Below are 24,450 nucleotides of genomic sequence, written 5' to 3'. Positions count from 1 at the left end.
TAATTCTGTATCCGTCCCTGATAAAGTCACTAACAGTCACCTGAATAAAAGAGAAGGTCAATTTTCCAGCCTCAAATAATGGAGACATAATCCATGTAATATAAGGATCAAAATTCAAAGCTGTCATGAACTGAAGTCTTCTGCCCCAAAAGTCGGGAGAGCTTAAAAAAAAACTTGAAGGATTTTGAAGCCAATAGCAAGCGACGCAGACTACTTGTTTAAAGCATTAACAGTTAACTAAAGAACCTGTCGGATGACGAGGATAAAGAGAGAAAAACAACGTTGCAATTACTATTTTGTAAGAACTGGCGAAAGTTTGTTTTTGTCTCCCCTCCGAAAAACGAAACTTGTGTCTATTTGACTTATCCCATCCCATTAAACTTTTCCATAAAGTTTCAACTTTATCGCCAAGCCCAAATTTATGTAACTGAATGTAACATTGTTATTTGTACAATACAAATTTGAAATAGTATGCAATCTCAACAACTCAAACTATTAGCTTGGTCTTCGGCACGAGCTGAGAAAAAAAATACAGGCCCACTCTCTTGTCAGCCTCTGAACACCTTCTGACGCTGATTTTGATACCACTCCTCCAAATACTGATTTCAGTTACCTATTGCAAAAGCGACATAATTGTTTGATTAGAGATTTGCTGCGTGTCAAAGACATTTACTAATTAGACGAAGTAAGATATCTAGAAGTTTCAATTTTCATTCCGTAAGGATAGCTAGAAAATGAAAGTATATGGTTGGAGATTTGTTAATTTCCCAGTATTTGCTTTTTAATAAGCATATCTTATTTTTATTTCCCGTTAGAAATACTTCTTAGGCAAACTAAGGACCTAAAGAGGGATTGAATTAGATATTTTCGACACGTTTCAGGTTATATCATCGTCTTTGTCAAAGTAAGTAATAAATCTTAATTTACGTAACTCAAATGAATTGCAGCGTGACCTCGGAAAGTATGAAGATTTAGAGTATGGCTGTTCTCCAAACTAGGTCGAAATAACAAATTTATCTTTGTTTGAATTAGGTTTTGCCAAAATGAAACATGATTTAGGCAATAAACAATCAGAAGTGGAACTGATGTCATCAGACTTCATTTTGAATGATATAGGGTGCTGAGTAGGTAAGAGTTTATCTTTGGAATATCAACTTCCCCTTTAAATTTCTTAATGCTTCATAATTTTCTTTTAATGGTTGAATAAAGACTAGGGCTGGCCCTGCTATACGCCCGAATTTTATATTTTGAGAAGTATTTATCGGCAAACTAGACACAAAATCTATTAAAAGGGGAATATCAATGATGTAACAAAGGTAAGAGCTTGTGTGAAAGTGCTGAATCGTTAGGACGTTTGGACATCGTTAGGACGTTAGCACATGCACTATACAGCATAAAACAATAGCGGAGTCCAAAAGAGGAAGAAAGTTACAATCAAAGTGAGCGAAATATTTGACAAAACTTGTAAAAACATTATGAAAGGAGGGAGGAAGAATGAAAATGACAAGATACTAGACATTATACTAAATAAAACCAAGAAAAATCACTCATTTAACAGCATGTACTAGTTAGAGTCGACAAAAACTGAAGTTTGACATGTTGATGCTTTCCTCCAAGGGCACTTCCAGCATTTTTGTAGGGGGGAGGGGTATAATAGAATACTTTAAACAAATGCATCAAAAATTTTTTAATTTGCAAATTTGTTAAGTTTTTTCGAGTCGGACATTTTTGGATTATAGCCCTTGATACAGCTTTCCTCACTTCAGCAACTTTTGAAAAAAAAATGATGACTCACTCCAAATTTCTTAAACATTTTCCTATTGCGGTGTCAGAGCAGAACAAGGTTCAAATATTTTCAAAACCAAAACATTGAATCTATGCATTCAATTGATTGAATCCTTGATTCAATACATAAATTAATTAAATAAATAAATTAACAATAAATATATTTAAATATAAAATATATAAATATAAATGAAAGTAAATAAATAAATCAAGTAAAGTTAAATGGAAACCTGCTCCCTTTTGAATGTATTCTTTGCATTTTTGAAGCACAGGGGAGGAGGAGTACGTTTCACCTTGATATGAAAAGTGCAACTTAAATAATTCGTTTGGTGGTAAATAGAAATTAGGTAATTAGGTAATTAGAAAATTAGGTAAACTCAGTAGTTCCTAGTCCTCGGGTGGGAGACAGTGAAATACAGACACTTTGAAATTAATTATCTTGCTAACAGCTCGTGGTAACAAACTGTATGTAGGGAGCGACTCGTGCTAATTATAACTCAAACTAAGACACAAATATTTGGGCTATCGAGTTCTTACAGATACTTATATATATATATATATATATATATATATATATATATATATATATATATATATATATATATATATATATATATATATATATATATATATATATATATATATATATATATATAAAAATATACTTATATATATATATATATATATATATATATATATATATATATATATATAAATATATATATATATATAAATATATATATATATATATATATATATATATATATATATATATATATATATATATATATATATATATATATATATATATATATATATATATATATATATATATATATATATATATATATATATATATATATATATATATATATATATATATATATAAATATACAAAGTAAAAAGTAAAAGTAAAAAGTAAAAGGGAATGAAATAAAAAGTACGCTCAAAGTGCATCATAGATAGATGACCCTTATTTGTGGATATTTAACTTTTAGCAATAAAATTCTAAATTCAAATACAGTGAGAAAAAATTGGTAAGCAAAATGCTTGCAACTTACAATTTTTTGCAGCATAAAACATTTTCTATAAGAATCTAGTAAAATTTCATTTTACAGAGCTGGAAATTGAGGAAGGAAGAAGGGAAACCACCTTCTCAAAGGAAGTATCACTCTTTACTTTCATCTGAGAACACGAAACCGACATTGCATTATTCACGTTGAATTTCTTTTACACTAGCCACGTTTAATTGCTATCGCAGCAAATTCTTGCCACAACTGTGAGTTTTAGGCCTTTACAAAGTTTCAATCGAATACTCTTTAATAATAATCCAGATGTCATTCATTTCTGAAAAACTATTAAATAAAACAAACAATTTTTTTTAAATGAAAGTAAGGAGCAACATTAAAACTAAAAACGAACAGAAATTACTCCGTATATGAAAGGGGCTTTTCCTCCTCAACGCCTCGCTCTTTACGCTAAAGTTTGACTCTTTCTCTTAACTCTATTTTTAAAACAGTAAGAAGCTTTAGCGTAAAGAGCGGGGCGTTGAGGTGGAAAAACCCCTTTCATATACGGAGTGATTTCTCTTCGTTTTAAGTTTTAATGTCGCTCCTTACTTTCATGTAAAAAAACTTGTTTTTTTTTATTTAATTTCTGGACGTTTTTGAATTAATGTATGTTTTGATCTTGGCTCTCCGCACATAAATAATTAAAACGAAATTTGCATATTAATTAATTTCAATTAATCGGAAGATTTTGAGAAAAAGGAGCGAGGGAGGAGGTCTAGTTACCCTCCATTTTTGGATTATTTAAAAAGGATCTAGAACTTTTAATTTTTTACAAACGCTTTCATTGGTAAAAATATACGTAACTTACGAATTAACTTACGTAAAGAACTTCTATATTCGTATGTTTTTATTGCGTTTATGAAGGGGTTCAACCGTCTTCGATACCTTGCTCTTTACACTATACCTGAAATTGTGTCCCAATTCCTTAAGAATGACCTCTGAATCACAAAGGCCGTAGAATAAATAGTTGAAACTACTAAAAATACTTTAGCGTACAGAATAGAGGTATACGAGGAGGTAAACCCCTCATATGTGTAATAATTTTTGTTCGTTTCAAGTTAATGCTGCTCCTTACTTTCCGTAGAAAAAACTTTTCATATTTTTTTCCCTGTTTTTTTTTTAAATAATGCCAGAAAATCCTGCACCCCCTTCATTGAAATTATCTTCCCCCATGAGAAGTTTCTCCATGGAAACATCCTCCCACGTAACCCCTTCTTCAACTCTCCCCCCTAAACCAAAAAAATCCTCCTGAAAATGTCTGTACACTTCCAAGTAACCATTACTATATGTAAACACAGGTCAAAGTTTGTAACTTGCAGCCCCTCCCACGGGGACTGCAGGGGAGTAAGTCGTCCCTAAAGATATAGTTATTTGGTTTTTCGACTATGATGAATAAAATGGCTATCTCAGAATTTTCTTCCGGTGACTTTTGGGAAATATGAGCGTGGGAGGGGGCCTAGGTGCCCTCCAATCTTTTGGTCACTTAAAAAGGTTACTAGAACTGTTAGTTTCCGTTAGAATGAGCCCTTTCGCGACATTCTCGGACCACTCAGTCGATACGATCACCCCTGGGAAAAACAAACAAAAAACAAACAAATAAACACGCACCCGTGATTTGTCTTCTGGCAAAATATGCGAAATTCCACATTTCTGTAGACAGGAGCTTAAAACTTCTACAACAAGGTTCTCTGATACGCTGAATCTGATGGTGTTGTTTTCATTAAGATTGTATGACTTTTAGGGGGTGTTTCCCTCTATTTTCTAAAATGAGGCAAATATTCTGAGGCTCGTAACAATTGATAGGCATAACTGATCTTAATGAAGCCTATATATTTAAAATCAGCATTAAAATTCGATTCTTTTGATGTAATTATTGGTATCAAAATTCCATTTTTTAGAGTTTCGGTTACTATTGAGCCGGGTCGCTCCTTACTACAGTTCGTTACCACGAACTGTTTTGAAAATGAAGATCCCAATTAGCCAGAGCGATACGTTTTTCATCGTAAAGTCCCGATAAAACTAAAATTTAGACATGTATTTACTTCACCTTGTCCCTCGTTTAGTCTTCTAGTGCCCTCCAGTTCGCGAGGATGTAATTCCAGTTCGTAAAGATTTTTCACTTTAACTAAATTATTAGGCTCGTGCAGCCTATACAGCTTATACAGCCCCGACAAAGGTTTTTTTTTTTACTTTAACTACATTATAAGACTTATACAGCTTAGGAGTATTAATAGACGTCGAAACAAACATTTATAGGAATTTCAATAAGTTGGTTAAATCCTGAAGTCGGCTGTAAGTTGGTTAAATCCAGCAAATTTCACTCTCTTTCAGAAAACTAAAATGACGATACAACCAGCCAAGCCACAATAAAACAAAAATTTAGACATGTATTTACCTGAGTCTATCCCTCGTTATAGGCGTCCAAATCCCCCCGTTTCGTTTCCAGTTCATAAAGATTTTTTACTTTAACTAAATTATGAGGCTCATGCAGCTTAGGAGTTTATACAGAGCTCAAAATTAACATTCACAACAATTTAATAAACTGCTTGAGTCCACAGTAGTGAAAAAAAATCAAGCAAACAAAATTTATATACAATAAAGAGGTTATTCAGAGAAAGTGGTACAAAATTGTGCAATAACTAATTTAGTTTTCAGTAAACTAATTAATAATTTATTTTTTTTAACCGAAGATAAGGAGAGAAATTAAAACGAAAATGAACAGAAATCATTACGAATATGAAGGGGTCGCCCCCTCCTTAATGCCTCATTCTTCTTAATAACAAGCTTTTCCTGAAAGTTTAAAATGAAGTCTAGTGTAAATAGCAAGACTTTGAGAAAGGGAAAACCCACCTCATAGTCCTAATATTTTCAACTAATAGTTGAACAAATTTGTTTTTAAAATTTATTTCTGATTGTTTTTTGAAATATAGCAATCCCTCAATCAAAAACCCCTTCTCCCACAAAAACTTCCTCCGTGAAAAGATCCTCTGATACAATATATAATCAATGAGCAAACTTCATATCTTGTACCCCTTCTCTAGGGGGCTGTGGGTGGTCAAGTCATCCTAAAACACATAGTTATTAGATCTTTCGACTATACTGAACAGCAGGGCTATCATAAAACTTTGATCGGAGGACTTTGGGGGAAAATGCACGTTTGAGAGAGGCTTGTTGCCTTTCAATCTTTTTGTTTACTTAAAAATGGCATTAAAAGTTGTAATTTACGCTTGGATGAGCCCTTTCCTGACATCTTAGGACTATTGGTGCGATGCGATCCCCCTGGAAAAAAAAAACACGCATCCATGATCTGGTAAAAAAAATGAAAAATCCCAAGTTTTTGCAGATGGGAGGATACAACTCCTACAACAGGGTTCCCAGATACACTGAATCTGATGGTTTGATTTTTAGTAAGATTCCTTGAATTTTAGGGTGTGTTCCCCCCTTTTTCAAAAATCATGCTTATTTTCTCAGGCTCGTAGCTTTTTATAATTAACACTAAACTTAATGAATATTATATATTTGGAATCAACATAATAAGCTATTTTTTTATATTTTTTCGTGTCAAAATTCTTTTTTTTTGGTTACTGTTGAGCCGCATTGCTCCTCACTTACAGTTTGTTACCATGAATTGATTAATAAATTTTACATCTAACATTATTATCTTCTTTCTCAATTCTCTTAATAATACGGGCTATTTGACTAAAAAAAAGTGCTATGAAAATTATGCTAAATAGAATTTTTGCACTATATAATAATTGCAGACAGAGCATTCTTAAAATTATAAAGTAAAGCATCCATACTTCTTTCAAGGTAAACTCAGCAATTCCTAGCCCTCGAGTCGGGGGTTGTGAAATGAATAAACTTGCTATTCCCCGACATAAATTGGATTTCCAGGATTCGTTCCCATGTCTTACATTGGAGTCGAAATGCAATTTGACCTGAAAAGATGCTTGTTAGTCCGTCATTTTAGCCACGAACGTACTCAGAATACTGTTAAAAGCAAGCAACATTCTTGCCATTAGTGTCCAAAATTATTGTTTCATCCTCGAAGCATCGTGATATAAATTTAAAATTCGAATGAAATTGCTCCTCTGTTAAAGCACTCATTCTTCACTTTAGCCATAAACTTTGGCGTAAGAGGTGGAGGAAATTGAGGTCAATGCACCTCCCTAATATAAAATATTTTTTTTGTCTGTAAGTGTTAATGCTGCTCTTTACAGTCATTAAATGAAAAAAAAACGTCTTTTTAACTGAAAGTTAGGAGCGACGTTAAAACTTAAAACGTATAGAAATTATTCTGTATATGTAAGGGGCTGTTCCCTCCTCAACGCCTCACTCTTTACGCTAAAGTTTTGTTGTTGTTTTATAAAGGAGAGCTGAAAGAAACAGTCAAACTTTAGCGTAAAGAGGGGACAGCCCCTTTCATTTACGGAATATCTGTTTGTTTTAAGTTTTAATGTCACACCTTACTTTCAGTCAAAAAAAGTTGTTTTCTTATTTGATTTCTGAACGTTTTGGAATTAATACAAATTTTGATTAGGGCTCACTGTACATGAATAATTAGAAAAAAATTCGTATATAAATTTAATTCTTTTTTTGGCCAATTGGCTTTCTCAAAATTTTGATCGAAGGATTTAGAGAAAACAGGGGCAGGAAGGGGGACTATTTGCCTTTCAATTTTTTTTGGTTATTTAAAAAGGGCGATAGAACTTTTAATTTTATTTAAGAACGTTTTTATTAGTAATAAATTTACGTACCTTACAAATTAATATACTTAACAAACTAAAATATTCGTATATTTTTATCATGCATATGAGAAGCTTATCATATGGTTTCAGACTTTTCCTTGTTAAAAATCACGACTCAAATCCATTTGTTCATGTTTTCGCAATCCAACCCTCCCTGATACACCATATCTTCGTGATAAATTTCTGGCAGCCTCTAGGCTTCTCTCATTACTCCTCAGACATTTTCCAGAAATTTACTTGTTAAGAATCATGCAAGCAATTCACTAGCTCATATTTTGGTAACCCAACCCTCCGTCATACACCATGACAATTCAAACCATACTCCCACGCTATTGTTGACCCATTGTAACCCTGCACCGTCCCCTCGCCGTTCCTAAGATATTTTCCAGATATTTTCTTGATAAAAAACAGGAATTAAACCTAATGCTTCATAATTTTGTGACCCAACCCTCCGTGATAATCCAGGTCAATTCAACACTATTACTGACCCTCTAGCACTTCTCATCAATCCTAAGACATTTCTACATGTACTTTTTTTTATAAGCTGATAACCAATTCTACTTATCCCGCTTCTGACCGCAGTTACAACGGTTCCACCACGGATTCTTCTGGCTTCCACCCTGGTTCAACTGATTCCAGCTACCACTATGCCCCCTACGATACCAACTCCAAATCCGGCTCCGGTTGCATCAGTTCCGAATTCCCCACTTCTGCCCCCCCCCCTATTCCAAAATTCCGATTCCGACAATACCACTCTAAGTTATACTAATTTCAAGATTTTGTATGTGGCTGCCTCCATGGTAATTTATGGCAGGCAAACAGTACGCCTCCGGTGCACATCCCCACGCCTGTAGGTTATTCAACCTTTTTTCAACAAAAATAACTTTATAAATTAAAAATGACCATTATTTTTTTTAACAGCGAAAAATTGCCATTTTATTGCTAGATTGCAATGTTCCATGGTAATTGCCAGTCTGTGACACTGAATGGCTAGCATGTGTCACCCTCTAGCAGGAATCCTGCAAAAATATTGGTTTATACTAGAATCGATCCTTTAAACTTAATGAAAAATCCCCATTAGCGTTTCTTCTGATGACTCCTAGCAATTGAGGCCAACGTGGCACAATATATCACTCCTATGGCACCCTCTGGTGCACATCCTAAGAAATCACAAATTCTTATTACAAAATATAAAATACTTGTAACAAAAATAAACTATTTTCACAAAATGAAAAATGTATCCTAAAAGATCACAAATTCTTCTGATAAAATACAAAATATTCTTTCAAAACAAATAATAATTCTTACAAAACAGAAAATACATCCTAAGAAATTATAAATTCTTATCACAAAACAAAAATTTTTCTTAAAAAAAATAATAATTCTTACAAAACAAAATAAATCAAACAATCAGAGATTGTTCTTACAAAATACAAGTATCTTAGGAAATCAGATATTTTTCTTACAAAAAACAAAATACTTGTTACAAAACGGGGGATTAAATCATCCCCAAAGACGTAGCTGTTAGATTTTTCGACTGTGCTGAACAAAATGGCGGCCTCAAAATTTTGATCGGTTGATTTTAAGAAAAACATGAGCGTGGAAGGGGGACTAGTTGCCCTCCAATTTCTTGGTCACTTAAAAAGGGCACGAGAACTTTTAATTTGTGTTCAAATTAGCCCTCTCACGATATTCTAGGACTACTGGGTCTATACGATCACCACCGGGAAAAAAAACACGCGAATCCGTGATCTTTCTTCTGGGTAAAATACAACATCCCACATTTTTACAGACAGGAGCTTGAAACCTCTACAGCAGGGTTTTCTGATACGCTGAATCTGATAGTGTGTGTTTTTTTTATTAAGATTCGATAACCCTTAGGGATGTTTCCTCCTTTTTTCAAAAATAAGGTAAATTTTCTAGGGTTTTTAACTTATGATGATTAAGACTAAACATGAAGAAACTTATATATTTGAAGTCAACAAATCCGATTTTTTTGATGTATCTATTGATATCAAAATTCGTTTCTTTTAGAGTTTTGGCTACTATTGAGCCGGGTCGCTCCTTACTTACAGTTCGTTACCATGAACTGTTTGATAAAAGAAAAACTTGTTTATAGATTTCTTTTCTATATTCAGGGCTATGTTAAATACGAAAAGGCTGACTTCATCCCCGGTGCCAACTTTTTACTCTAAGTTTCATTTATGTATAACAAACTTCGTTTAATAAGGGAAAACCTGTGTATAGTGATACACAGATTGAATAGAGCCAAATCGATTTATATATAGATGCTAGGTAACTCCACAAAAAGCTTGTTAGGATTGTTCATCAGTTGTTTAATATTTTTTCTCTACAACATCCCATACCTTTTTAGGGGGGGGGGAGTTTTTCTCCTTTCCTAAATTTTGCATGCTAATTCCTTTATGCTAAATTTAAAAAAAAAAACAATTTATGTATTCGAAATTAGAATTAAAACTACATTCTTTGATGCATGTATTGCTATCAGAATATTGTGTTCTAGATTATTGGTTTGTATTGAAAAGGGTAGCTCTTTACTTACTGTTCATTTCCATGAGCAGACTGAAAACTTTCGAAAAAATTCACTTTGCTGAAACACTAAACCTCCTATGGTCATTTAGAATAATAACACAAATAATAAAAATTTCTTACAGAAGTAAAGAGCGAATTCTGCTAGATGTGTCTGCAAAACTACTACATATAGAATGACTCGTCATAATTCCCAGTGACTAAGATCCTTAAGAGCTACTAGCACTTTACTGAAAAAACAAAATCCAGTGCAAAAAAAGTTCTCTTAGGAGCAGAAAATTCCATAAATAGTCTCCAAAAAATAAAATACTAATTCGCAAAGCCAGCAGTAGTCTTTCACTAGCCGTGACACTAATAATTTCTAGTAGGCTATACTCTTACAAATATGAAAAAAAAACAAGCAAGCTCAGTTTTCAGTAAAGCGCTATATTTTAGAATTCTACATGGGTTTGGGAAATATCACTAATCAATTTATGTCAGCTAGTATTGTAGACATATCTCAAGGTTTACGTGTAATTGAACCTCGTAAAACTGAACCCATGTAACTTAATCCTTGTACATCGGACTCAAGGGGCAACTGAAGCCCCGTTTAACTGAACCCCTTGTTTTTGACCTGTTATCGACCCACGTTATGCTTGTGATTCTTGTTTTGATTATAACAACATTTGACCTAAAATACGAATTCGGCCATTTTTTTAGCAAATGATAATCATTGAGTAATATTGTATTGTCTTAACTTTTTGTATATTTTTTATCATTCTTGTTTGCTTGCCGTAAGATTTGTATTGTTTTTTCAATAAGCTACTTCATACAGTACTTCACCTTTGAATTTATGATTGATACGCCAAAGGAGAAATTGGAATCGTAATGTAATTTTTTTCGAAATGATGTTGTTGCTTCTTCATATCCGGCAGCAGTGTTTACGGAAAAATTTCTGACCTGAAAAATAATGATATTTAACAACACATTTGATGGAACCACGGCCACAAACCTAAAGTAGTATCCATACTGCATATATAACTTTGTATGCTAAGTTGCTCAGTTCACTGAGTGTCTAAGCATTCACATTTAAATAAAAATAGTTCCACACTAGCTTAACCTTAAAATCCATGAGATAATGATAGTTGTTTCAAGCGATCACAATCATCAAAAGAGACATATTCAAAATAAATCATTGGATGAAGATGGATTCAAAATCTGGTCAAGCATGAAAGGTTTCCAAGGAAAAGGCTCATTAGGAAAAGCTCATCAAGAAATTCTATTTTGTTGCTGCTGTGGTAACTTTTAAGTTACCGCTGTGTAGTAACTTTAACGTTAACCGTTGTTAACGTAACAACGGCTACTGAAACACAGGAGCCGTTTAATTAGAATTTGAAGCTTTTTCTTTAAAGTGTTAACAGCTTTAGCGTAAAGAGCAAGATATTGGGAAGGGGACAACCCTTTAAATGCGAAATTATTTCTGTTTGTTTTGAGTTTTACTACTGCCCCTTACTCTCAGTTAAAAAAACTTGTTTTATACGTAATTATAAAGGGAGCTGACGCTAGGTTTGAAAGTAAACAAAAAATAAAAACAGTTTCTAATTTAGTTAACCAAAAGACAAAAAAAAATCAACGAAATTCCAGGAACGTATCTAAAATATATCATCCGTCCTCTAAATAGTAATAAAAGAGTTTTCTAACAAAAACCAGATCTCTTTTTTTTGTAATGGCCTTCACTTTGCAATAAACTGGAATGAACCCCTTTATCTTCAAATATATTGTTGTAAAATTGCAGTTCATAAAGAGAAACCTGCAGACAATTTTAGGAAATTGAGGAAACAATTCGATGTGAAGTTACCATAAATTTCAAAGTAAAGGAACCAAGGCAAGGCTTGAAAGCCAAAGAATAATCGTCATGTTCTAAGACAATGGAATCAAAACACAAGGAAACGGGCGGTTCTCTCGTAAGAAATGTTGTAACTCCAAAACTTCCCATTCTGTTTACTGTCTTCAAATTTTGTACAAAAAAAAACTCATTAGATCTAGCGTTTTCTTGACCAAATGAAAATTTGTATTAAAAGAGTAACAAAAGGTAACAACTGCAGCAATTAAAAAGGCTGGCCTTTTTGGTTTTTCTTTTTTTTTATTAATTTCAAAAGAACTTTCCGAAAAAGAAGTCTTTCAAAGAAAAGTAGAGAGCCATATTAAGGTTAAAACGTTTAGAAATAAAGAGCTATAATAATTCAAATTTAAAATGACCAAAAATTAATATGAAAGAACAAATGAAACCCGAAACGAACAGAAATTGTAATAACTAATCATATCAAACATAGAGATAACATACATTGATATAGATGAATAAATAAATCCTAAAACAAGCAAAAATTACATTTTATGCTCATTTAAGCTTAAAACAGATAAAATTACTGCAAGCAGGAGTTAGATACTGCCCACCCTTCTCCTAATCATAAAAAATTTAAAGCCTATGACATAATTTGCGTTTAATTGAAAAATATATGTATTTTGAATAGTATGCTTTAGTTTTTCGAAGCATCGCTCCAAAATATAAAAATAAATCATTATAATAATCAAGATAATTCAAAAGAGCTAATGAAATACGAAAACTAATTAATGGAAGCGTTACAGTTTGTTTTGAAGGTTTTCAGCCTTATCATGTTCGATTTCGGCAGTTGGTATATTTGTTTGGATAAAGTAAATAAATCTCATCTAAATGTTTGATTCTTTTGGCTTTACATTTTTGAATCTTGGTGATGTGAGGGGATTTTATAGGAGCAATAAATCAGCAGAAATATGTCCCCTATTTTCTTCTATATATGCTTTTGACTTCTTTTTTCCTAACATAAACGAAATTACCAAGTAATGATCTCACCGGTGTCATGACATAGACACTGAAGCAGCATCATGACAACTAAATCACTCTATAGACTTTTCTGACCAGGGAAAATATCAATCGGCATCTCGGGCCTTGAAGAGCTTTAGGTTTTTCGTGCACCAAAATTAGAGGACTACCCCCTCCCTTGACTTTAGCTCCTAGGACGTCCAACCTTTGTTCGACCTTCAAAATTTCGAGGGCTCATTTCCTATTTTGTATACTCGCTAAACTTATTTTCTTCAAATAAATGACAGTAAATAAAATGGTAATTGGTTATTCGTTCGCTTGTCTTTTTGTAACATAAGCAAATCGGCGGAAGTCTGTTTTTGGTTTTCATTTTGTTCACCTTGTTCGGACCATTTCCCAGTTGTTGGAATGGTACCTTGTGGCCGAATAAAAAGAAATAAAATAAAAAAGTAAAGACTAGATCGCTGAAAAGGGTGAATATACAGAGGTTTGGCGAAGAGTTGAGTACCATTGATTTTAGTGAGATTATGTATATGTAAGATGACACTTCTGGTGCATTTGATCGTATGATGGGGGTCGTACAGCCAATTTATGATAAGACTTGCCCAGTGAAATTCTTGAAACCACGTAAGTGTGAACCCAGGAAGCCCTGGATAACTATTGAAATTTTTAAAGTGTCAGATTTGAGAAATCAAGCATATGTGGAATATTTAAATAGTGAATGTACAATGAAAGTGGAAGAATTCAAAATAATACGCAACAAAGTAAACTCGATGAGAAGAAAGGCTAAAAAAGAATACTTTGCCAACCAATTGAGTTTAAATAAGGATAATAATAAAAGAATTTGGAAAGTTATTAATGACATATTGGGAAAAAAGAATGAACTTCCTCCTAATTCGCTACTGATTCAAGGTGAACTTGCTAATGATGAAATAAGTATCACGACTAAAGTTGCTGAGTTTTTTTCAAGTGTCGGGCAAAATGTACAGGCTGAAGGGTTAGTGATTTTTAATAATGATTTAATGAAAGATGAAGTTGTGGATGATAGAGGAATCGAAAATGAAATTGAATTTCAGCCTTGTACTGGAGATGAAATTCTGGAGGTTGTGAAAACAATCAAATCAAATTCAGCAGGGATAGATGGCATTAATCTGAATACTTTTAGTCCATATAATCAATTTTTCTCTCCAAACTGGTATATTCCCTGATGCGCTTAAAGGGGCAAAAGTAATCCCCCTTCACAAAGGTGGCTCTAAGCTAGAAATTGAAAATTGTCGACCCATATCAATCCTACCCTTGTTTTCAAAAATATTTGAAAAATTTGTGCATAAAAGGCTTTATGATCACCTTATGAAAACGGGGATGTTAAGTGAAAACCAGTTTGACTTTAGGAAAGGTCACTCGACTTCGGACGCCGTGCATTCCCTTTGTGATATTGTAAATAAGTACTTTGAACGTGGTGAAATCCCTTTGACTGTTTTTATCGATTTTAGAAAAGCATTCGATACAGTGGATTTTAATATACTACTCAAACGTCTACAATCCCTTGGAGTTCGTGGTAACTACTTTAAGTAGTTTAATAGTTTTTTAAGTGGTAGATTTATTCAAGTTGTTTTAAATGATGTGTTTTCTTCTCCTTTTCAAGTGAGGTGTGGTGTACCTCAGGGGTCTATTTTGGGACCACTTCTGTACCTTGTGTATGTTGATTCAATGTGTTTCTACTTACCTGAGTGTTTTATTACGACTTTTGCGGATGATACAGCTGTAACTGTGTCTAGTCAATACGTCGATGATTTGTTGTTTAAAGTAAATAGGGTATTAAAGGCATTTTATGTATTTACAATTTTGATTCTTTTGTCAATGAACGTTGATAAGACTAATTTTATGGTTTATAGGAGACTTGGTAAGCCTCCATGTGTTGATAAAAAGGTATTTTTTAACGGCAGGCCTTTGTCACAGGTGTATGAAGTGCGTTATTTGGGGTTCCAGCTTGATTATAATCTATCCTCGAAGAACCATAGTGATCTTGTTGCATCTAAAGTTGCTAGAGGTTTGGGAATTTTGCGTCGATTAAAACATGTCTTACCATTATCAGTTCTTTTATTATTATATCACACCATTGTTGCGCCTTATATTTCTTATGGTTGTGTCCTTTGGTCTAATAATTTCTATGGAAATTTTAAAAGAGTGCAGATCCTACAAAATAAAACAGTACGTCTTTTTGGTAATTATTTAGAAAATGTGAATGATACCGCGTCATGTTTTAAGACATTACGAGTGCTTAACATTGGTCAGATTCGAGATTATCAAGCTGCTGTTTTTGCGTATCAATGTTGCAATGATGTTTTCACGAGTTTTTACCAGTTTCTTTCGAGTAAATCGTTCACTCCATGGGTATGAGACTAGAGAGGCAGATAATTTGATTGTTGAGTACCGAGACACCACACGTGCAGCTTTCGGAATTAGGTATTTAGCTCCGGCTATTTGGAATGATATTCCAGCTGGCATTAGGGAGGCGGAACAAATTGGGTCGTTTAAAGTAAAATTAAAAAAACATTTATTGGCAGTGGGGAGAAATTTTTTTTTTAATTATTGTTAGCCTTTATTTATCTATATTCTGGTGTTAAGGGGTTATTTGATTGAGAGTGTTTTTTCCTTCTTTAATTTTTTTTATTAAATTAGGTTGAGAATCAGAGGATTGCAGCCGTCCACCATCAGGCTGTTTGAGCCTTCCCCCGGGCGGTTGTGTGTATATATAGTTTTTGTAATTTAGTAGTTAATAAGGAGAAAGTTCATTGAAAAAAATTGAAAAAATCTGATAGCAGTTTTTGGAACAAATTTGGCTGCAAATCTTCTCATGTCTAAATCAGTCGTCAATATGATTTGAACTGATTCAAATGAGATTTGGAACAAATTGCTAAGTTCCGTGGTATGTCAAACGACGATTAACTCGTATTGTTTTATTTTATTATCAACAAATTCATTATTTTGTTATTTTATTATTATTTATTTATTTTGTTAGAACAAATTAACTCGTATTGCTTTATTTTATTATTTATTTTATTATTATTTTATTGTTTTCCGTATTTATTTTTTTTGATCGTTCCCTCATTGCGGGTTGTTGAAGAAGCGTCTTTCACGTTCATCACTTCGAACAGTTGTTCTGCACTCTTTGAAGTGTTTAAACCATCCAAAAAAGTGAGCACTGGGTATGGTTACGTCTCCATAAGCTAACAGTAAGATTTGGTAGGTTTCAGTAGCTCTTTTTCCCAATTTATGTCAAAATCTAATGCACACTCGTTGTTCTATATTGTCGCTCGTAATGATATCTGACAGGATGTAAAAACACACTTTACTTAATCGCACCTAGAAGCCGACTAAGACAATATCAATCTAATATATAATAATATTTTTTTATTTGAACCCTCTATTCTATACATACAAAAAGGCACTTAGAGGAGTATGGAAAAAGAATTATAACTAATAACAAGAGCTAGGAGCTCGTATAGGGTGACGAGGTAGGAAGAGCCAAGAGCTCATATTGTATAAGCTCTGGCAAAATTCTAAGAATCATTAGATTGCTTTAAAAGGAAAAACAGAAGCTTAATGATAAAAAAATGATTAAATGAATTTAAAATTAGAGCTCTGAGTCACGAGGTCCTTCTAAATTTTTCTAATTTCTAATCTCGATTTTTCTAATTTTGCCTCTCCCTTCAGGCCCCCAGATGTTCGAATTGTGGAAAACGACTTTATCAAGTCAATTTTTGCCGCTCCTTGACACGCCTACCAATTTTCATCGTCCTAGAACGTCCAGATGCACCAAAATCGCCAAAACATTGAACCCCACCCCCTAATTCCCCCAAAGAGAGCGGATCCAGTCCAGTTACGTCACTCACGTGTCTACGACATTTATAAGCGTTTTCCAAGATTTTCAGTTTCCTCTTCCAACTCCCTTAAATGTCAACAGATCTGGTTGGGATTTGAAATAAGAGTTCTGAGACATGAGTTCCTTCTAAATATCAAATTTCATAAGATCCAGTCACCCGTTCTTAACTAAAAATATCTCAATTTTTCTAATTTGTCTAAATTAACAACCCCCAGCTCCCCTAAAGAGAACAGACCCGTTCCAATTATGTCAATCACAGACCTATAGCTTGTGCTTATTCTTCCCATAAAGTTTCATTGCGATCGCTCCACTCTAAGCGTTTCACAAGATATCCCGTTTCCAAGATTTCCGGTTTCCCCCTCCAGTTCCCCCCAAGGTCACCGGATCTGGTTGGGATTTAAATGAGAGTTCTAAAGCACAAGATCCTTCTAAAGATGAAATTTCATTAATATCTGATCATCCGTTCGTAGTAACAAATACCTCATTTTTTCAAATTTTTCCTAATTACCCCCCCCCCCCCACTCGACCAAAGACAGCGAATCTGGTCCGGTTATTTCCGTCACATATCTTTGACTTGTGCTTATTCTTCCCACCAAGTTTCATCCTGATCTCTCTGCTTTAAGAGTTTTCCAAGACTTACGGTTCCCCTCCAATGACACTAGATCCGGTCGGGATTTAAAATAAGAGATCTGAGTTACGAGGTCCTTCCAAATATGAAATTTCATCAAGATCCGATCACTCCTTCGTAAGTTAAAAATACCTCTGTTTTTAAAATTTTTTAGAGTTAAACCTCCCCCCCCAATTCCCCCAAAGAGAGTGAATCCGTTCCGGTTATGTCAGTCACATATCTAGGACTTGTGCTCATTTTTACCCACCGAATTCCATCCCGATCCCTCAACTCTAAGTGTTTTACAAGATTTTAGGTTCTCCCTACCCCAACTCCCCGCAAAGTCACCGCATCCAGTCGGAATTTAAAATAAGAGCTCTGAGACACGATATCCTTCCAAACATCAAATTTCATTAAGATCCGATCACTCCTACGTAAGTTAAAAATACCTCATTTTTTCTAGTTTTTCAGAATTACCCTCCCCCCAGCTCCCCCAAAGAGAATGGATCCGTTCTGGTTATGTCAACCACGTGTCTAGGACTTGTGATTATTTTTCCCGCCAAGTTTCATCCCGATCCCTCCACTCTAAGCATTTTCCAAGATTTTAGGCTCCCCCCAACTCCTCGCAGTGTCACAGGATCCGGACGGGATATAAAATAAGAGCTTTGAGACAAGGTATCCTTCTAAACTTCAAATTTTATTAAGATCCGATCACCCGTTCGTAAGTTAAAAATACCTCATTTTTTCTAATTTTTCTGATTTAACCGTCCCCCACTCCCCCCAAGATTGAAATAATCGGGGAAACGATTTAATCTGGTTTGGTTCCTGATACGCCTGCCAAATTTCGTTGTCCTAGCTTACCTGTAAGTGCCTAAAGTAGCAAAACCGGGACAGAAAGACAGACCGACAGAATTTGCGATCACTATATGTCACTTGGTCGATGCCAAGTGCCATAAAGACACTTATCATCACAAACACCAGAAAATACACTAAATATTAGTCACAAAGGGTTAATACACCCCAGCGGAAAATCTACGATTGATATCGCTGTCTGAATCTGCCTTCTAAAATATCCATCTTATCCAATATCTCAAAAACTCCGTAGATATAACTGTTACGAGGGCAAATACGAACACTGAGAAAATACTTTAAAAATTAAAAAAAGACAGACCCGATTTGTTGACGTTACGATGTGGTAAAAAACTTCCATAATGGCACAAAAAATGAATATTGAGCAAAAATGAGTTTTAAAGCCGACCAAGCGTATTTTTTAAATTGGTTTTTAACTCTAGAAAGAAGTCCATAGGAATCTCTCAACACTTTCTCAACAAATTTATTATTAGTGACCGTTTCTTTTCGAATCGAGGTCCCGAAAGCAAGTCCAGGGTACTTTGAGAGACACAGTGGTAAAAATTGAGTTAGGGTTTACCTGAATTTTTGAATCGGGAGGGTGATGACAACAAAAAACGAAAAATTAGGTTTTAGCAGAAGCGACTGACAGGCTGATGTTCGAATATCTAGCATAAATATACTTCTATATTTTTTTCCCAACACATAAAGTCAGATTAATATAACATGGCTAAGTTCATAATCAAACTGGTTTGCGATTAATCTTATCAGTTTCGATGCTTTTTGATTAGACCTAATCTGAACACAATCACAACTAAATGATATACTTGGATTTATTGCTAATGATAGTAAATGTATATCAGAGGCAATGCTATAGCGTTTACGCTAAAAACGGGTTTACTTAATGAAGCATTGAAAAAAAACGTAACAAAAACTAAACACAACAGAAACGTTAATTAAAAAATTTCCAAATATTTCAATTCCACATCCCATAGCCTTTATCAACGGGAAAAAAGAGAGAAACAAAAATAATTTGTATCATTAAAAAAAACCATACAACGAGAAAGAGAGAAAAAAATAACAGAAAACAAACAAACAAATAAAACTCATATCCTAAACAACTCCAGAACTGCAAAAACTATAATTATCTGCCTAATTACCGACAAAAGTATGTCACTAGTACAACAGATATTTTTTCTCATTAAAGTCAAATTGGCAAATGAGATCTAATAAGAATAAAAACTATATTTATTTGAAAAATAATTCATAGGACCCTTGGTCATCACTCCTGATTGAATTTACAAGGTTAAAAACATTTGAACTATATATGGCAACGGATTTAAGAAATTTATGCATTATAAATTAAGTGAATTTTTTTATTTGTTAACTTATCTACCGTCCCTTGACTCTTCCTAGTTTTGACCCCATTCTGACTTTCACTTACAATGTTGTCATTTGTTCGAAGACTATTATGTAAATTACCACTGTTTCCTACCCCTTAATCGTACCATTATAAATTGAGTTAATTCTAAAATTCCCTTCGTCTCCATTTATATTTGCGCCTCCATAGATATTTTTTTTTTTAATTTCAATAATTCTCTAAAGCTTTGTAAGAGGCCTATGGAAGCATCTACAATTTGTGTTTGGTCAAATAATAAATACTTGGTCCGAGTTCACAATAAATGTTTCTACAATAAGTTCTACAATAAATGTTTTGTTAATTTGGTCAAACAACAATTTGTGTTTGATCAAATGTGGTGATGAAAGTCAAACAAATGTTCTTCTACACCGAATTCAAACATTTCACTTCATAATAGTTTGATTAAGGGGCAAGTAGAATTTTCTAAAAGCGGTAATTTGCATAATAGTCCTCGAACAAATAACATTGTTGTAAGTGAAATTCAGAATGGGGTCAAAGCTTGGAAGAGTCAAAGGACGGCAGAAAAGTTAGCAAATAAGAAAATTCACTTTTCTGGAATTGTTTGGGATGTGGTTTTTATTTATTTGTTGGTCTTTTGTACGTTCTTCTCCCTTTCTTGTTGTATTGTCGTTTTTTACTGATTTTTTTTCTCTCTCTTTTTTCCCCGTTGATTAAGGCTTCCGGAAGTGGAGTTGAAACAATCGTAAATTTATTATTAGCTAGTTTTTTGTTGGTTTTTGTTTAAGTACATTTTTAATACGTTTTCATAACTGCTCGAATAGTCAAATCTGTTTTTCTATCTTAAATTTTAAATGCATCCGATAAAAATTTTGAGATATTCATTTTGTTAAAAATAGCTTAATAGTTTAAATAGGCCATATACAGTTCTTATAGAAGAGATGTTCGTATAAACTTCAGAGAGGTCTCATCTGATTAGAAATTGAAAGTTCTAGTTCAGTTTTCAAGAGTAAAAATAGATCGGTGGGCAACTAGCCCCCCTCGCCCTTATAGTAACTTCGAGAAAATCATATAGTTAAAACTAGTCTAAACATCACATAACAAAAACTTCGGGGTTGACACAACCCACCAGAGCCCAGTGGCAAATGTTTTAAGTTTTGCCCCGAGGCATGTAAGATTTTATGTCTGGGGTTGTCTTATAAACTTCAAATAGGTCATTTGAGTAGAAGCTGAAAGTTCTAGTTACCTTTTTAGTTAAAACCTTTTTAACTTTTAAACGATTACCTTTTTTAGTTAAATTGAAACGCATCTTTCCCCTCCCTCCACCACGTGCACCCTCTTTTCCTCAAATGCATCCAATCAAAACTTTGAGACTGCAGGTTTGTTTGAAACAGTTCAACGATCAGATAACACAAACTTCAAGGTGAACATACTCCCCCTTCCAGACCACGGGGAAGGGTTGTAACTTGTGCTCTTTTGACACAAAAGGTTTCTATGGAAGTAGTGCTTGCATAAACATCGGAGGGGACTCAAAGGATTAGAAGTAGAAAATTCTAATTCCCTTTTTAAGAATCAAAAGTAAACCAATGGAGACTAGCACCCACCTCTTCAACCTTCTTTCCCCAAACGCGTTCGATCATATTTCTTATATGGCCATTCCTTTCAAAATAGACTAAAGAACATATAACCATATCTCTAGGGATAATACAGCCCCCAGCCCCCAGAGCCTGAGGACAAGTATTTTAAATTATTCCCCGGGGCATATAAGGTTTTTACGGAAGTGATGGTCGTTGAAACTTCAGAAAGGGTTCATTTGATTGTAAATCAGAATTTCTGATGTCCTTTTTAAAAGTCAAAAGTGATCGGAGGACAACATCTTCTACCCACCCCATATGCCCTTTATTCACAAACGCCTCTGATCAAAATTTCGATATAGTCATTTTATTAAAAATAGTTTAACGATCAAATCCCAAAAACTCAAGGGTCGAAACAACCCCCAGAGCCCAGGGGAAGTGTTATAAGTTATAACCCTGGGGCAGATACGATTTTATGCAAGGGCGTTCGTATAAACATTAGAGGTAAATATTTTGATTGGGAATAATTTTGATTGCAAGTTCTAGTTACCCTAAAAGAGTCTACTAATGTGATTGTAGGGCATATATCCCCCCACACAAACCCTTTTTTCCCAAAATCCATCTGATCAATATTTAGCCATTTTGTTTGAAATAGCCCGACGATTAGATTACAAAAACTCCGGGGTAAAAATTCTCCCTGGAAACCCGGAGGAAGGTAAAGAAGGCAAAGAATACGGCATTAGACTTTACAGTCCCTGCCGGTGGTGTTGGTTTCCATTTCTTGGCCCTTCAGCCAGGAAATCCAATGGGGGGGGCAACCATCCTGTGCTTTAAATAACGACGAAGACCAAACTGCCTTCCCATCACAAACACCGAAAACAAGAAGAACAATAAGGAATTTCTCAAGACAGTGCGAAACAAATTAGAATGAATATTTCGGCCCTATGTCCAAGGGCCGTCCTCAGCAATATAAAGATATATAATAAAAAACAACTTACAAGAGGATAAAATCAATAAAACTAAAATAAACAGTATTTCAAAACAGTTCCAGCATCCTTACCTCAGCGAAGTTCAACCAGGACTGATAAATAACTGTGATGAAACGAGGCAACTCATTGAAATGAAAGAAAATGATTTAAGAACACGTTTTTAATGCCACCCTAGCTTTTTTCGCTGCTGATCTCATAGGTCTATTTGTGATTAAATAAAAAAAAGTTTTTTAACTGAAAGTAAGGAGCGACATTAAAACTTAAAACGAACAGAAATAACTCCGTATATGAAATAGGTTGTTCCCTCCACAATCCCTCGCTCTTTACGCTAAAGTTTTTAATTGTTTTAAAAAGTAGAATTGTGGCAAAGAGTCAAACTTTAGCGTAAAGAGCAAGGGATTGCGGAGGGGACAACCCATTTCATATAAGGAGTAATTTCTGTTCGTTTTAAGTTTTATTGTCACTCCTTACTTTCAGTTAAAAAAACTAGTTTTTTTATTTAATTTCTGAACGTTTTTGAATTAATGCATGTTTTATTTTGGCTCTCCGTATATAAATTATTAAAATGAAATTTGAATATTAATTCTTTTTTTGGCTAAATGGCTTTCTCTTAGTTTTGATCAGACGATTTTGAGAAATAAGGGGTGGGGAAGGAGGCCTAGTTGCCCTCCAATTTTTTGGTTACTTAAAAAGGCAAATAAAACTTTTAATTTTTAACGAGCGTTTTTATTAGTAAAAATATACGTAACTTAAGAATTAACTTACGTAACAAACATTTATATTCTTATATTTTTGATTATATATATGAGGGGGTTTGTCCCCTCATTAATACCTCGCTCTTCACACTAAATCTTAAGTTTTGTCCCAATTCTTTAAGAATGACCCCTGAATCAGAAAGGCCGTAGAGTAAATAGTTGAAATGACTAAAAATACTTTAACATAAAGAGCGAAGTATTTATCTAGGATCATCCCTAAAGACATAGTTATTAAGGTTTTTGAATATGCAGAACAAATTGGCTATCTCAAAATTTTGATCCGTTGACTTTGGGAAAAAATGAGCGTGGGAGGGGGCCTAGGTGCCCTTCAATTTTTTGGTCACTTAAAAAGGGCACTAGAACTTTTCATTTCCGTTAGAATGAGCCCTCTTGCAACAATCTAGGACCACTTGGTCGATACGATCACCCCTGGGAAAAAAAAACAAACAAACAAACAAATAAACACGCACCCGTGATCTGTCTTCTGGCAAAAAATACGAAATTCCACAATGTTGTAGATTTAGCCTTGAAATTTTTTCTATAGAATTCTCTGATACGCTGAATAAGATGGTGTGATTTTCGTTAAGATCCTATGACTTTTAGGGGGTGTTTCCCCATATTTTCTAAAATAAGGCAAATTTTCTCAGGCTCGTAACTTTTTATGACAAAGACTAAATTTGATGAAACTTATATATTTAAAATCAGCATAAAAATTCAATTCTTTTGATATATCCTTTAGCATCGAAGTTCGGTTTTTTAGAGTTTCGTTTACTTTTGAGCCGGGTCGCTACTTACTACAGTTCGTTACCACGAACTGTTTGACAAGTTCTTTGTTAATATCTATTGGTTTTTTATAATATTTCTTAAGATCATTTCTAATTAAATTTGTGTATAGAGCATTTAGTGAATATTCTCCTAAATCCCTATTCAAGGAAATATTATTGTTAATCGTAAGTCTGATTTCAATTGCTTCTCAGACTTGCTTTATGCGTAGATCCTTGCTAATAATGGTGGATTCTTCAAAAAGTATTTTGTGGCTACGATGTTCAAGCCATGTTTTTGAAAATCATAGTCACAAAATACTTTTTGAACAATCCGCCATTATTGGCAATGATCTAGGCATAAAGCAAATAGTCCGAGATGCAATTGAAATCAGACTTTAAGATAAATTATAATATTTCCTTAAATAAGGTAAAAAGGTAAAGGATACGGCATTAGACTTTACAGTCCCTACCGGCGGTGCTGATCTCCGTTTCTTGGCCCTTCAGCCAGGAAGTGCAATGGGGGGTTGGGGGCCAGCCAACCTGTGCTTTCACACACCCTTCCTGTTTACCTTCCCCAGATTTCTCCAGGTACCCATTTAGAGCTGGGTCGACTCTGGCTAAGCTTACAGAGTCACGCCACTGACCCGCGTCCCAACTGA

General features: G+C 34.1%; 1 protein-coding gene across 1 annotated transcript in view; it reads right to left on the bottom strand.

Annotated features, from left to right (window-relative positions):
• The window catches only part of LOC136034318 (uncharacterized), an 88,511-nt gene that overhangs the window by 23,193 nt on the left and 40,868 nt on the right, over positions 1-24,450 (bottom strand). The window contains exons 4-5 of the mRNA XM_065715453.1: positions 10,973-11,089; positions 6,656-6,793 (exon numbers count right to left, since the gene is read on the bottom strand). Of these exons, the coding sequence (XP_065571525.1) occupies positions 6,656-6,793; positions 10,973-11,089 (255 nt within the window). The remainder of the gene's footprint in view (positions 1-6,655; positions 6,794-10,972; positions 11,090-24,450) is intronic.

The sequence above is a fragment of the Artemia franciscana genome, chromosome 13 (assembly GCF_032884065.1).
Source record: "Artemia franciscana chromosome 13, ASM3288406v1, whole genome shotgun sequence".
NCBI lineage: Eukaryota > Metazoa > Arthropoda > Branchiopoda > Anostraca > Artemiidae > Artemia > Artemia franciscana.
Note: the sequence above shows the minus strand (reverse complement) of the source record. Positions and strands in the feature narration are given on the sequence as shown.